The sequence below is a fragment of the Vidua macroura genome, chromosome 6 (assembly GCF_024509145.1).
Source record: "Vidua macroura isolate BioBank_ID:100142 chromosome 6, ASM2450914v1, whole genome shotgun sequence".
Taxonomy (NCBI): domain Eukaryota; kingdom Metazoa; phylum Chordata; class Aves; order Passeriformes; family Viduidae; genus Vidua; species Vidua macroura.
This window is the reverse complement of record NC_071576.1, coordinates 36,048,745-36,064,769: the sequence shown is the minus strand read 5'-3', so window position 1 is coordinate 36,064,769 and position 16,025 is coordinate 36,048,745. Positions and strand designations below refer to the sequence as shown.

At 41.0% G+C, this 16,025-nt stretch overlaps 1 protein-coding gene across 1 annotated transcript in view; it reads left to right on the top strand.

Annotated features, from left to right (window-relative positions):
• The window catches only part of MIDEAS (mitotic deacetylase associated SANT domain protein), a 54,442-nt gene that overhangs the window by 28,539 nt on the left and 9,878 nt on the right, over positions 1-16,025 (top strand). The window contains exons 2-7 of the mRNA XM_053979291.1: positions 989-2,678; positions 6,719-7,042; positions 8,015-8,360; positions 8,773-8,839; positions 13,658-13,800; positions 14,670-14,773. Coding sequence (XP_053835266.1) covers positions 1,224-2,678; positions 6,719-7,042; positions 8,015-8,360; positions 8,773-8,839; positions 13,658-13,800; positions 14,670-14,773 — 2,439 coding nt within the window. The 5' untranslated portion in view covers positions 989-1,223. The remainder of the gene's footprint in view (positions 1-988; positions 2,679-6,718; positions 7,043-8,014; positions 8,361-8,772; positions 8,840-13,657; positions 13,801-14,669; positions 14,774-16,025) is intronic.

Genomic DNA, 16,025 nt, shown 5'->3' with positions numbered 1-16,025 from the left:
AGACTTACACTAGAATGTTAGTAGTGGTAATCTGATAATATAATTGAATTTAAAACGAAACATCTAGAACGGTTTTAGGTGTCCAAATAGAAATACTAGTGTTCACAACACTAGTGTTCACACATTAGACCTTAATCCTGCAAGCTAGCCTCTTAGAGTTTGTGGGTAGCTTTTCTTCGTGGAAGAAGAGAATAGGAGGGTAGAATTGTTGTACAGTGCCTGTTCTGGAAAGGCTTTCTCCTATTATGTTTGTAGCTTTACACTAACAGATATTTGCTGATGTCTGTGAACAGCTGTTATAACAGCAGCTGCCTGAACTACCTTTCAGTGAGTGTGATCTGAGCGGAAGCAGTTTCTTTCAGCTGTTGAAGAAAACTTCTGAGAGAGCAACAGGTTGAGCAGGCCCTGGCCCTAGGGCTTGGATGCTGGGTGGGCAGTTCTTGACTGGAAATCATTGGTGGTGTATGTGTGACTGATGGACTGTTGCCTGACCCTTTTCTTTCAGAATACTGAATTGAGCGTCTTGCTCATTTTTGGCTGCAGTCTTCATGTACACATGTGTCTTTTAAAGGTCTTTGGGAAGCGTGGCCTTTTGGCAAGCCATGAGGGTTGTTTTGTGGTTTTGAGTTGAGATTAAAACCAGATTATTCTGGCTACAGGAAGATGTGGAAGTCATTGGCCAGATCAGAGGTAGTAAAGAGTAAGAGTAAGAGTAAGAGTAAAACTTTCAGTATGAACTTAAATGATTAGTCAGAATTCTATGTGCAACAGGGAGTTGCATCATGCAAGTACAGTGTGATACCTATTTTGTAAAACTTCGTTGTTTTGTTTTGCATTTTTCTAGCAGGTCACATCTGTTGTTTCTTCCAGCTATTATCCTGGTCTTCATTTCCATGGGAAATGGGACAGACATTGTTGCTTATCACATGAGCATTCATAGGCCAATTATGCCTGCTGATGATTCATTGCAATTGCTTCTCTATTTCAGGACCTGTAACTAAGTGGACCATACTGACCTCTGAACCACGAAGTATAAGAGTGAAAAGAAGTGAGAGAAGCACACAAAGAAAAAGGAAGTGAATGTACTTTCATCTGCACTTCTTTCCTGCCATTTATTACTGAAGCTGAATGGAAAAGAAAGACTGCTGTGCTTTTCCTCCCCCAACCTCAGGGATGGGTGGATTATAAATACTGTGTGTGCGGCTGGGAGAATAGACTGAACCATGAATCTTCAGGCTCAGCAAAAGTCTTCAAGCAAACGGACTGGGAAACGAGTTGCCTATTTTAATGAGCAGGACATAGCTGTGCCATCAAAAGAACCACAGCAGCAGCTTAAGGAAGGACAGTACTATGGTCATGGAGGGAATATACCAGTCTCCCAAACTATGGAGATTTCTCATCCAGGAGGATTAACAAGCACACCCAACAACGTTGCTTTGATGAACTCTGTTTATAATCAAGATAGAGGAGAATCAGTGATGATGCCCCAGTCAGTAACAGCTGTCAAATGGCAGAATTCACTAATGGGAAACCGGTTGCCAGAGAGGGGTGACAGCCACTGGCAATCTCCACCTTCAGTGTGGAACCACAGTATGGTTTTTGGGGGCAACCCAAAAGGACCCCACTCCAATGCTGGTGCCCCAGGCTTCTATGGCCACCCAGAAGCCCTTAAAAGAAATCAAGAGAAAGGAGTGTTTGTGTCACAGCTGGATTTATATGGAGATGCTGTCCAGCAGATGATGTCCCAGAAGGCTCAGCTGGAACAGCAAGCCCTGGTTAGACAACAAGCTCAAATGAATTCCTTTCATCAAATGCAGAAACAGCAGCAGCAGAATCAAACTCTGCCATTGCAGCCTTTCCAACTTGCATTTGGTCACCAAGGCCAAAAGCAAGGTCTTCCTGAGCTATTACATGTCTTTCAAGAAGCCCCAACTTCTTCCAGTCCAGCATTTACTACGCAACAAAAACAGCAAGCTCTTCCCCAGCTACAGCTCTTTGAAAATTTCTATCCTCAGCAGCAGCAGCAACAGGCTGCCACACAAGCCTTCGGTCTGCAGCAAACAACTTCTATAGCACAGCCTCATGTGGCAGCTGCAGCACCTCATCATCACATGATGCCACACCAGTTTCAGCAAGCAGAGAGGAACCAGGAGCTATTCAAGGCATTAACAGAGCAGAACCAACAGACTGTTCTACCTCAGACGCAGATTCCCTTTCCAAGAAGGTCACGGAGACTCTCCAAAGAAGGTGGCCTGCTGACATCTGCAGGAGAAGTGTTGACTTCTAAGCAGGCAGAAGAACAACCTAGCAATTTATTTCTGCATCACTGGCAAACACATCAGCAAGAGGTCCCGTTACAGCAAACACCTGAGTCACTGGCCCACAGTAAAAGTAGCTATTTGCACCCCAAAAGATTGGATCTGGGGCAGAAGGATGTCCTGGTGAATAGTGAGCAGTGCCAGATGGAAACAGACAGGCAAGCTGCAGCCCAAAATGGTAGAGATGAGGAGAAGCAGGTAGCAGCACCTGAAGAAAACACTCAGAGAACTAATGATTTTCAGAGTGTCAGAGGTGGTGTAATCCAGAGTACCCGACGGAGGCGACGTGTTTCTCAAGAAGCCAATTTGCTGACTTTGGCCCAAAAAGCTGTTGAGCTGGCTTCTCTTCAGAATGTAAAGGTAAGGTATAGACCCTAACCAATATAACATGTTTTAAACTACAAAACAGGGCTGAAAGGAAAGGATGTTATGTACACATGCAGGATAGGATGGTATCTTGAAGTGTGCAACAAGGGCAGCTCTGGTGTGGAGGCATGTAAGTTCAGCTGCTGTAGTTTATAGATGCGGGAGAACAGAGATGCAGTGTAGTGAAACGACTAAGGGACAATTTTATTTCACTAACACCAAACGTTATTTTAGCCCACGACATGAAAATATGGATGTTTTCAGCTTAGGTCTCAATGAGATCAGGAATTTTGAGAGGCAAGTATAAGCAGCTTACTTGTTGTCTTTTTACCGATTTAACGTTCTCTTTCTTTTCTGTTTAAAGACTTAGGCTTACCTGCCAGTTTTTTGGTTTCAGCAGTTGAAGTGTTTCTAAAATGCGCTATCTAAAAACTACATAATGCAATTTACATGTTCAATATTTCTCAAATATTAAAAGTCGAAGAAAGCTTCACTTACATGAAGGACCTATACCAGGCGTGACAAAGGCCTGTCTCATGCAGCATCCCATTTCTAAGAATGACCTGAGAGCTGTAGAATGACCTGTCTGCCCATAGACCTCCTGTAGGACTTAATGGGAGGAAATTTAGAGCTGGCTGATGTGGTAACCTTTTGATATCACATCAGTCTAAACTGAACAGTATATGTTCCATATGGCAAGATGACAGAGTTCAAAATTAACTAGCCTATTGGGAGACAAGTGATGGGATTTTTGGAGGGATTGTTTTTGAATGTTTTCTTAGAGTTAGGGTTTGCCTAATCTTTTATTGAGTGCTTCTTAGGAGCCACACTTTTCCTTGGAAGTTTTGTTGCCAAAGGCTGACGAAATATACGTTACATGAGCTACTTTTACCTACACTTTTGATATCTGAGTTGCTATCCAGTCAGACAACAAAGAGAAGGGCATTTTATTGCCTGTTTTGTTCTCATCATCCTTTTTATCCTCATCTGTCTGTCACTGTTTTTCCCATCTCTTCCTTAGAGGAATGTGCTGTTTGAGTGAAAGAACTAAACTAATAAACAATGAGCTGAATATCCATAGCCTACTCCATCTCTCGGACAGCAGAAAGGTTGATGTTTGGTTGATGCTGTCTTCAATCCTTTTTGCTCTAACTCCAGTTGAACCAGCAGATTTGATAAAGAACTGGTAGTACATAGTAGCATGGTGTATTTGCTCATACTGTGCCAGCCATTGTATGGTTATATTGCAGAAGGCCTGCAATTCACATTGCACTTGGATCACTAACAGAGTGTCAACAAAAAGCAAATAGAGCATTTAGGAAAAGGCCCTGGGAGATGAAGCTAGAAATTGGCCATTTGAAGGCACGTGTGCTTGCAGTCTGATTCATAATGTAAAGACCAGAGAAGTGTTTTGACAGATGCTCTTTTGTACTTTGCAGTTATGCAAGCATAATGGCACTAGCAGAAGAACTCTTTATGTTTAGATCTCTTCAGGTTTTCAGAAGGAGGTTTTGAAAGATGATAAAATTCTTACCAGAGGTCTGATGGATTTTACATCTTTAAGAGGCTGGATATTGTGTGAGGGAGAAAAAGAAAATATGTTTGCTAAATGAGAGCGGGCTACTTCTCATATGAGTGTCTTTCTGTTAAAAACAACCTAGAAGCCTTCTCTGCATAGACTGTGTAGAAGGCCATAGAGCTAAATTATTGATTGAAGAAGATAACATTCATAATTTGAACCAGTTTTTTGAACATCCCAGTCTAGGTATGTGTACCTTACCCAAAAATAATATTCTGGACAGCAATATCAGTCTACATGCATGATGCTTTGCACCAGAGCTGCCTGTGGCTGCCTTTTTTTTTTTCAGGTGATGCAAGCTTGTTGCTGCCTACAAGCTGCAGTAAATTCTCAAATCCTACTTTAATTGTTTCAGTGTGACTTGTTGCCTTCTAAAAGTACAGAAAAATTTTCTCAAATCTGAATGGTTGTCTGAAAGGGTGTCTGAATTTAAATATTCCTTTATGGAAGGAAGACAAATTTTGGTTACCTAGCTGCTTTCCCCTCGCACGGGGCAGCTACAAACAAAAGGGGAAAAAAAGTTTTGTTTGCAGAATTGTAGTTGTGGACTCACTTCTTTCATGGACAAGCTTTGGTTCGACTGCAGACAGAAGCTGCCTCTCCTTGATGCAGATGATGCAGAATGCTAGCAGAAAGGACTATGTAGGCAGGTGTTTTTAAAAGGCTGGTGTGGTTTCTAATCAGATCACAGATGTGGCCTGAACAGTTCTTTAAGCTGTTGCAGTTGGGTTTTTCTGTGAATTCTAAGTTTTTTAGAAACAGCTTGAGGGATAGACAGGATCAATGCAGGAATGTCTGATAGGTTTCTGTGGATTTCCTGGAGAACTCGAGATGACTAGTTCATATCTCAGTATTTATGCAAGAGTCTAAATGAAAGTGCCACATGTTGCACTTATTGAAGTTATCCAGCAGCCCTCCTGCCCCAAATTCTGCAACAGGGATGCTGAGGTAGCCGAAAATCCCCTAGCAGGTCCCATCCTTTCTGCTTACCTCTGAGAATAATCAAACAGCTGAGAAACTATTTAGGGATCTGAAGCAAAAGGCTTAATTCCAAAATTAGTCATACCTCTTAGTAAACATTAGGTATGCGTGAACTTTTAAGATCAGAAAAGCAGTGGTGTGGTCCAGAACATTTTTAAGGATGTCTCAACTATTTATATTAAGTCCCTACTGGTGCCTTTTCTCTATCTGTGCTACTGTTCAGATCTTCTCTTCTTCTTTTGTCTTGTCGGGGTCATCTCTCCCATCTCTGAGGAGGAGTCCTTTGTTGTTTGCCCCCAAGTTTTGAAAATAAAAGGAGCATAGTTAATAATAAAACCACAGGAAAGTGACACTTTTGGGTGACTATTGCACTTTTGAGCTGCCATAATTTCCTCCTTGTAGTCAGCAAATTAGTTCAGGTCTCTTGACCTACAGATGTCTGTGTAGCACCCAGGAAGTACCTGAGGTTTTTAGGTTGGTCAGAATTGGTGCTTGTTCACACATTCACATTGTCATTACATGTTGCTGCACCCAGAAAGTGGTGTAGGGAAGCTACAAAAATTTACAGGAACCCCTTTCTGTCTAGAGTCAGTGGACTCCAGTGATGTCTGTCAGCATGATGAACATGATGAATGCCCTCCAAACCCAAAACTGGTGATTTTATGGGAAAGTACAGGAGCCTGTCACCAGCCTGAAGTGAAGACAGGTCCTCAGACCTCATTAATTTCTCCTGAGGCTTATTCTGGGATAATGGATGCCACTTGTAACTTTACAATTGTGTGTTCCATCACTGTGTGGTAGGGGTGTACATCTGCAGTCTCTGTGAAGAAGCAGTCAGACTTGTAAACTGCAGAGTCAATTATGGAGTAAACCTTTCTGTGCAACTTAGCCCAACTCTAATAAAAGGTCTTGAAAGGAGGCAGTCCTGGATCTTCTTGATATAGTGGATTTTATGTGCTCAATCTTGTTATCTGGCTTATTTTGAAGGCTTAATGTTTTCCAGAGTCAGAAAAAAAATGAAGCAAAAAACTAACTCTGGGTTTGGGTTTTTTTGTGTGTGAGAGATTTAATTAAGATATTATCATGGTTCAGTCTTCCCTGGAGCAGAAATCCAATATTTGAAATTTATAACCTGCAGCTTTTGATCATTACTAAAACTAAAGAGCTGTTGTCGAAAGTTATAAAGCAGGACACAAATTCATATAGAAAATAAAATGTTAAAACACAGGTAGTGAAACAATTCTTAAGAATGACCTATATAAGTGTTCTAGCACTTGAGACTACAGGCAATCCTCAAGTTATTCTATGGAATTTTAGTAACACTGTGAAGTATTCTTTTTCCTCCAGTAATGCTTCCAAATCCAATTCAGCTTGCAAATTGCTTTGAGAAACTTGATATACACTGAAAGTGAGATGATATCTCATTTATTACATAAGTAATACAGAACTTTTAGGAATCTATTTTTCTTCTCAGGAGCTGGATAATTCAGAGGAGAAGAAGAGTGTGCTAGTAACTGCTCCAGGACCTACTGCAGCTTCAAAAAGTGTTGTGGAATTCGCCAGTTCTTCACCAGCTCCCAAAAAAGCCCGGGAGGATAACAGCCTTGTGCCTCTTATCATTCCTGTGTCTGTGCCAGTGAGAAAAATTGACTTGCAGAGCCTTGAAAAGGAAAAGTCTGAGGATGGAAAGCTTCAGAGAGGCCAAGCAAACGATCGAGCTCCATGTGAACGGAAGCCTTCTGTGATAGTCACTCGGAGGCGATCTAATCGTAATACTAACATGGAGACCTCGAGTCAGGTATGGATGGACTAAGAAACCAAAGATGAGCCACTTCTGTTAGATTTAATCACACATTTTTTAGCCCTGAACTTTTCTATTAAAGTAGTTTGAACTCAAGGCTTGAACTTGGAATGTATGTAGTCTGGGGATTTTATTGTAATGTTGCCATATATTTGGGCATTGCTGGCTTTTCATGACCTACAGCTAATGCTAGTAAAGCCAGGCAGCACCTCACTAAATTCACTGAACAGTGAATAAAGCCACATGGAGAGTAAGACTAGAATAATAGTCTGTCTGTGTCAAGAGTTCTTTCTTCATACATACATAAATACCAATAAATTCTAAGTAGTGCACATATCTCTCAATGTGAATAGAATCCAAAGTGAAGATTTATTCTTATGCAATTGAAACCTTTTACTGAGTTCTGAAGATCAGTACTTGATTGTTCCCCTGCAGCATGGTAGTGATGAGTGGGTGGGCCGATATTTTTATTTTCCCTCTCTTCTATCCAGAAGTACAACACCATGTTCAGATACCAGAGAAATGGCAGGCATCTGGAAGGTTTCTCTGCATTTAAATGCTTGCCCATCTAATAAAATGCTGTTATATTGTCTTCTGTTCTCTTAGCACTATTTGGTGTCACTGTATATCTTTATCAGGGTTCTGGTGTATCTTCACCAGGGTTCTGCTGATCTTTTTTGTTCTCTTTTAAAGCTGCCATGAAGGCTGGACCAGATGTACATGAAGTTCTTGTAAAATATAACTTCATAATCACATGAGCTAGAGCTGCTACCTAATAGTTCCTGTGTCCAGTTCATTCCATTCCCTGCGTTCTTCCTCTCACTTTCCCCTTCTGCTAATTTTGAGACATCCTCCAGCTGTCCTATCCAGATTTTAAGCTGCCATGAAAAAATGTTATCATCTCACTGAAGCTTTTCAAACAACCTGAGCTTTTAAATTAAATTAACAATATATTTTTTTTTCTAATAGCATGAAGATGCTGTTCCAAAGGATGAAGCAGAGGGCTTTGCCCGAAAACCAAAGCAGCGGCCAAGACCCGAGCCACTCTTCATACCCCCAAAAGCCGGCACCTTTATTGCACCACCTGTTTATTCCAACATTACTCCATATCAGAGCCACTTACGGTCACCTGTCCGTCTGGCAGACCATCCTTCAGATAGGAACTTTGAGCTACCTCCTTACACTCCCCCCCCAATCCTTAGTCCAGTGAGAGAAGGATCTGGGCTGTATTTTAACGCTATCCTCTCTTCAAGCGGTCATTCGGTTGCACCTCCAATGACTCCCAAAAGTGGTCACAGAACTCTGCTTAGATCAAGTAAGTTTCATTTTAACCTTCCTTTCTTGTGTAATTTATGATTAGGAACTGTGGAGCATTAGGAGGAACATCATGCCCTTAGGAGGTGTGATTGTGTGAAACTGGAGCTTCTTCCTGATTGTTTGGGAGGAAATGCAGTGTTGCTCCATCTGGGCAGGGGGTGTTAAGATGGGTTCACAAGCAACCTGCAACACCCCCTGCTGGCGTTCTTGGGAATGAAAAGTCAGTTCCTCTCGCAGATTGTAAGGATCTTGAACTGAGGGGAGGAAGGCAGGTTCCTGGTCATCTGAAATGCCTTTATTTAGCCTGGGGGTACCTTTTTTGGGAGATGGACAGCTGTGATTAGATTTGCAAGCTGTGTGAAAAATAAATTTCAGATGTGAAGCTGAGCAGTTCTTCCTTCTCCTTGCAGATAGTTCTGAAGTTACCCCTCCGATTCTTACAGTAGTGGGGGAAGCCACCCCAGTCAGCATCGAACCGTAAGTAGCCAGTAGATTCAGTCTCTCAGCAAAAGTGCTTCCTTGCTTCCTCCAAAGCTTCAAGCTGCTCCCTGTGTGACCGATGTATCTCTTAGAAGCATTAAAACTATTCTTACTGGTGGTTCAAAATATAAGTTGTCTTGATTAAAAATTACACCATATGATAAATAGTGTTTGTTTGGGCAAATGTAATTCTGGTGACACTAACTGCTATTGATGCTCACCTGTCTCTGGGCTGAATTACTGTTAGTTACCTAAAGGGGAATCAGTCCTGTGTGGTTGTATATGAGCACTTCTTTGTATGCTGTGTGCTCGTTTTAGGCTGGGAAGATGATGCTCCTTTAGAAGAAGGATAGAATGTCCTTGGAAAACTGGGGTTAGCTCTCACATGGACTGGCCCAATTGCAGGTGTGTTGTAGCTGCAGCACAGCTGTGAACACCTGGCTTTCCCCTGGGCAAGCTCGGCCTGAAAACACTATGGCCAGTGGCATATGGGTTGTGCCCTGAGCTAATCAGCCTTGTTGGTTTTAGCTGGCTGTGTGCTGGGAAACCTGTGGACACAGCAGCAGTAGGGAACACAGTCTGGAGATGCTGAAGCTGGAATTGTGAGCTTAGGCTTGGTGCCAGTCCTGCTAAACCTGAGCAGAGCTGCAAATATCTCTGCACAGCCTTTGCCAATGCTCTGGGAGTGTTACCAGTTCAAGCTCAGTACTGCGGAACTATAGCAAGGTAGTGTAGTTCCAGTTAATTACTATACCTAATTAATTAACTCCTGCAAAATCTAATCATGGAGATGCATGGCATGGAAGCACCCATATGGCATAAAAACACCCACATGGCTCTGCATCTGACTGTGCAGTCAGGAATCTCTGCTCTAACTCTGCAGCTTATCCCGTAACATTTGAGATATTTAACTCAAACTTTCTGCAGGTAAATACAACACTTCTTTTGCTTTTATCCAAAATGGTTTGTATTTTAAAAATGGACTGGAGCTTTTGCTGACAATTTTTTTTTCTTGCCCTTTTCCCATTCTGCCGTCTTGTTTGAAGATCAGTTCTCTGCACTTGTCACAGCAGACTGTCCTGAGCAAATGTTGCAATTGTGAATGACTGTAGATTTTTCTTGTAACCTTTGCAAACCTCCTCTAGACCAAGCCCATTCATTGCAATAAGCACATTTATTGTTGTATAAATTTATTCTGGAAGTTTCCTAATTAATCTTTTACCTGTTGGTTCATTTCACATTAATCCAGGGGAATTTCTTCAACAGATATTTTTTGTGTCCCTCTCAGGTCTCAATCTTTGACATCTCTATGGTGCAGTTGTCTTTCTTCTGCCTGGTGGCTTAAATTGCTGAAGTTAATGACATAAAGTTGGTTGTGATTTTAGTTGTGTGTGAAAATTTTCAAATTTGTTGCTAGTAATTTCAAACCATGATGTCTTAGTAGTGCAAGTTTCCTTTTTCCAAAAGGGGGTTATGTGCAGAGTTGTCTTACTGTCATCTTAAGTCTTACTGAACAGAAGCTTATGCAGGTAGATTGCTTTTAACTTTTAATGACAACAAATTATTAACCTGGTGTCATTCTGTGCTTGGCAGCCCTGTTGTGGTCAGTTATGTAGACATATCTTCCTTAAAGAAAATATGGCAGGAAGCACTTTTTTTAGAAGAAAAAAATGTTTAATTGGCTTTGTAGTCTTGTCAGAAGTTGACTCTAACTTGTGATTACCCAATCTAGTGGTCTTAATTGCTTGTGCTTTGCCAAACCTTCTGTTAATGCTTCTCAAAACGTTATTTAATTGCAGTGATTTGAAATAGGAAATGTGATAATGAAGCTTAATTCTTTGTGAAATGGTACAATAGGCATCTGTTGTCACAGATCCTTGTGTCCTACTGGTTTTATAGTTCGATTGCACCAAAGTCTTGGGGTTGCTGCTGAAATAGGCAGCCTTAAATATACCGGTGGTGCATCAATGTGAACTGCCTTCCCAATTCATAGCCTCAATTCTGGATGTTGTCACACTCGGATCCCATGGCATCCCAGCAGCACCATTGGTGCTTACAGGCAAGAGCTCTTGATGTATTGAAATCTAGACTTCATCAGTAAAGGAACAGAAGAAAAATACAACTTGGATGGATCTCTGGAGATCATCTGGTTCGAGCCCCTGCTCAGAGCAGGCCAAACTTAGGTTATCCAGATCAACTCTTGCAGTAGAATTCCGGTTTTATTTGGGCATTGCAGGTACGAGGTGTAATTCAGTTTTTTCTAGCCCACAGATGTCATATTCTGAGTTCAGTGTCAAAATGGAAAGCAACTTTCAAGAAGGCCCAAATTCTTTCCCTCCAGATTTTCCAGTCTCTTTCTTTCTCAGAAGTGAGGTCAGAGGAGTCTGTGTCCTGAGATGTGAAATCTCCCAAATTTCTCAGTGCAGTTTTTACTGCAAAACCACCTTTTTATCTGTTTCCAGGTGACAGCAAAGTGTCAGTTTCAAGCATTCATCCCTTCTAGGGCAGATGATAATCTTTTCCTCCTGTGTGAAACTGCATGCCATAACAGTAAGCAAGACTAATCACAATGAGTAGAAAACTTCACATGAACATTACTCTGCAGTCCATCTCAGTATGCTCTGAAAGGAGGGCTGGTTTACCAGGGTGGTTGTTTGGCTTTGCTTTTTTAGCAAGGTCTTCTCAGTCTTGCATGAAATGTCTTGCTTTTCAATTTTAGTCTGGATTGTGCTTTACTGTCCAAGATGAATAGGACAAGTGAAGGAAAAATAGAAAATTATACAGTATTATAAACAGACTTTAATACCTGTAAAATACTTAAAATCAAATTTTAATGTTTTCTTGGGGTTCTTTGTTCTTCTTTGTTCTCTGTTCTTGCATGTTGCACTTCAGTGTGCATTTGAAATGAAATTACTTTTGAGAACCAGATCCTGATACAGTTATAATGAGGGGCATCAGAGATGCGACCTTTTCATGCAACATTGCTTTAGTTCATCCCTGCCCATGGCTATGATTTGAAATGTGTAATGTCCCTGTTGCTTTACCTTCAACAGGTATTGGAAATAGTGTTTTTGGGGAAAAAGACAGATAGTACATGGCAGCCTGCCTAAAACTTCCCTGGTTACATCTGTCATGCTTGATGTCATCTTGCCATCACCTACTGAGAGGAAGTTAGCATCAGTCTTTGCATCTAGCAGATTCTGGAGGAAGGAATCCAAGAAGTAATCCCACCCCACTTGTGTGGAGCTACTTCTGAATGGGTGATGAAGTTGGAACAAGTGTGTAGTTAACTTCTGCATCATTTTGTTTACACATGAACTGTTCCCCTTAAGGACATCTGGATCTGCTGTAGATTAAAAAAAAAAAAAAAAAAAAAAAGTTTTCAGAATATCTTTTTATGTGTGTTAGAAGTCAGTCTTTTTTTTGAACATGGGCTTTTCCAACACATGACATCTTATGATGCAAGTATTTCATAATAATACCAAAATGAGTAATTGGGTGTAAAAGGGAATTAAGGTACTTAGGTACTTACTTCTTCTCCTTCTATACCCATTTCCCCCTGTTTGATAACACAGTGTCTTAGGATTTCAAAACACCATATTGAAACACTTACTAGTATCTCTCTATTTTTGTACAGGTTATATGTTGTTTCAAGGCTTCCTCATACCTTTTCCAAACTGCTTTTCATAATAGACACATGTGTGTCATTTCAGAGGATGAGAAAAGTCTGGAGGTTGGCATTTCTCAGAAGTTTTTGTTATTATTCCTTATTGCACTAGATCATGCTTTTTCTCTGGTAATTGTGCTAGGTGTGGAGCACCAAGCCAAGACTTGAGAATTATAGCAAACCTTGCCTTGGGTGCAGGCAGTTTTACTTTTTCTAGTGAAGCAGCTCCAGAATTTTATCATCTTCTGGGCACTGCCTAATCTGCTCTCTCCAAAAAAGAGCTTCTTTCTCTATACTTTACTATGTCAAGAGCTATCAGTGTGGTTGACTAACATCTGAATGAGGAACACTTTTGCATTGAGTACATAGTAGAATTGTCTTTCATTGAGGCTTCTTACCCACCTCTGTGCACAAAATCATGTTTGCTAATAAAGAGTAGAATCTCTGTGGATGGTCACTTGAATTAAAGCAAATGTAGTGCTCTGTGGGTTGCATGTAGTGAAAAATCTGTCTGCTAATTCAGATGTAAAAGTATGAGATTGCTGCTGAAAGGCTAGGATTTGGGTTTGGTACAAAATGAGTGATACAGGTTTCATTGTTTTATATTTTGGTTTCAGTTGTTATAAAGAGTACCTAGAAGACACCAGCTTGTGTCAAGGTCATAAAGGACCAAATTTTGATCCTGCTTTGAATGAGAAGTTGGACCAGATGGCAGTGTTTAGGTTGAAAAGGACTTTTGGAGACTGGTTCAGTTGTTAACTGACAAAACGTTAATTCTACAACAGGCTCACCTATGTTATGCCTGAGGAACCAGCTTGCCATAAGAGGACCCTGTATGAGAGCCTTTAAAAAAGTGATGGTTATTGGAAGCTAATAACTGTTCTTTGAGCAGCTATTAGGGGATGCTAATTTAAATACAGTTTCAACCTATGCTAATAAAAAAAATGGAAACTGGTAATAGATGTAAAACCTCTCAACTTCTGAGTTATTTATGTAACCTACAACACTGTTGGTGTTATATGCAAGAGACTGCATTTGTATATGCATTTGTTTCTTCATTTGGTTCTTCATTAATGTTTCTAGCAGAGATGGAGACTTCCTGGGTATTGTAAAGATGGCCTGACTGTAACATTTTTCCTTCTCTGCAGGCGAATAAATGTAGGAACTCGCTTTCAAGCAGAAATCCCATCACTCCAAGACAGATCTCTAGCAGAAGCTGATGAACATAAAGCAGAGCTGGTGTGGCAGCCATGGGGTGACTTGGAAACCAACAAAGTCACCCAAGAGAATGGTAAGAAGGTGGAAGGCTATTAAAGAGGGCAGAGTGGTTGTAGGGGTAACCACATATCTACTGTAGGCATAATTAAAAATCTTGTAGAGCTACCATTCAAGTGGCATGTTTGAGTGGTCTTGAAAACAGTTTTAGGAGCTAAGCTCGTTTATTAGATTGCATGTGTGGGGCAAGGGGAGGCTGGTAGGATTGGTTCTTTTGTGAAAAAAAAAAAAAAAGAACCATGAAAAAACTGGGACTGTTGCTTCTGTCAGGCCAAGAGCAGCCTTTTGCTCAGTGAAGCTTCCTTGGTTTTGTTAACATTTGAAAACCACACACACTCAACTCCTGTATTTTTGAGGGTTGTTCTAGATGTAATAGTATTTTTTTAAAAAATCAAGTCGTAGACTGAAGTCAGGATAAGGAAGCAGGAGTTGTGGTGGCTAGTAGCAGACCTGGGGAGCTGACTGCTTCTGTTACACATGTGGATTGTGGCCTGTATAGATCCTGAAGGGAAGAGGAAGTGGGCAAGCTTGGAAGAAATATTTTTGAATGAGAGAGAAAAAAGGGTTTTGTGAGATGGAAATTCACAATATAAGGGTGGATTCAAGAAATGTCTGAGGTGAAGAGAGGTAGGAAGACATCAGAGCAGGGAGGAGATTTGCAAGAAATTCCATGTGTAAATAGTGCTGCTTGACCTTGTAATCTGATGAGTTCTGGGGTCCAAATTTGACCCAGATAAATTTGCAAGGACATTCAGCTTCTCTGAGTTTTACTTTCTGTTATGTCTATTTCTCCTTCAAAAGAGGTAATTAACCATGCTGGTCCTGTAGGAAACTTCATTTTAATCTTCTTTTCTGATTTTTTTTTTGGTACCCCCACGAAAATAGTGGAAAACCTGCTAGCTGCTGCCTGTTCAAGCATTTTTCCTGGGGCTGGAACCAACCAGGAGCTGGCATTGCATTTCTTACATGAAGAAAAGGGAAGCATTCTGGTGAGTCTGCCCAGCTGTTCACCTCAATGTGGTCAAAGATGTTAAGGAAGGTCAGGTAACCTCTCATTCCTGAGAAGAGAGCCTTGCAAATTCCTTTCAATGCATCTGGTTCCCATTGTTTGGTGCCCCTTGTATGTCCCTAAAGTGGGTTCTGACCGATGCACAGTGCCATGTGCACTTACTATCTTTTATATTTCCAACTTGGACATGTTTGGCTTTTTAACAAACACACTGACAGTCTATCAGGGCAAGTGAGCCAAGACTGCTAAATGAGTCTCAGATGTTGTCTTCCTGGAAAGGTTACTATGTAGAAAGGAAAAATAAGAGGCTAGAGCTGAAAGCTGAGTCAGAGGGCAGTCTCTTGCACCTCTTTGTTTTGGTAGATCCATTTGACTTCTCTCTCTGTGTCTGTTGAATAGCTGTGCTGCTAATTTTGTATCAGTATTGTAAGACATGATACACCTTCATTATTGCCCTTTGATACCCCTGGGAGGTAATATCCAAGAGCAGAGAAGAGCAAACAGCAAAGATTTGTCATATTTTTATAGTTCTATGACTGATTTAACCTGGCATAAATCAGCCCTGTGTTCAGGAGTATCCCACACTTATGCCTAGCTGCTTGTTTCCCATCCCCTGGCACTGACACTTGTGAGACTGCATGAACTTGCATGGGAGAAGAGATCAAACAGAAAGTAGTTTTTGTGTGTGTATGTGTTTTTTGTGTGTGTATGTGTTAGGTTTCTGGCAGCCCACTGTTGTGAATGTTGCTGTTGGCATTAGGGAGGAGCAGGACTGCCTCTGACAACAGGAACTCATTGTTCAGGTGGTTTAAAATGCCAGTGGAAGCACAATTCCATTGTCTCCTTCCTACAAAATTTGAAAGCTTTTCTGGGTTAAATAAAAACTAAAAAGCAGCTTGAGAGGTGGGAGTTCTGAGTGTGTAATCTTTCAGTCACATGGCTGCTGTTTTGTTTTGAAATAATGCTTAGTCAAGGGAGATCAGATTACAATTACCAGGATGTATAAGACAGGTATCATTCAGGATGTTTTTGGATGTGTGTGTAATAGTCCTTTGGTTAATGAGAGGAAACTGATGCAAGATCTCTATCTATGGAATTAGCTCTCTCTCAGTACCCTGCTGGTTGTGTCAATTCACAGATGTGAAGAGGTGCCAAGAATGTACCACTTGCCTGTGGTACCTAAGATTAGTCAAGAATGTGATTTTTAAAGTTGTCCCAAGTTGTAAACTGTG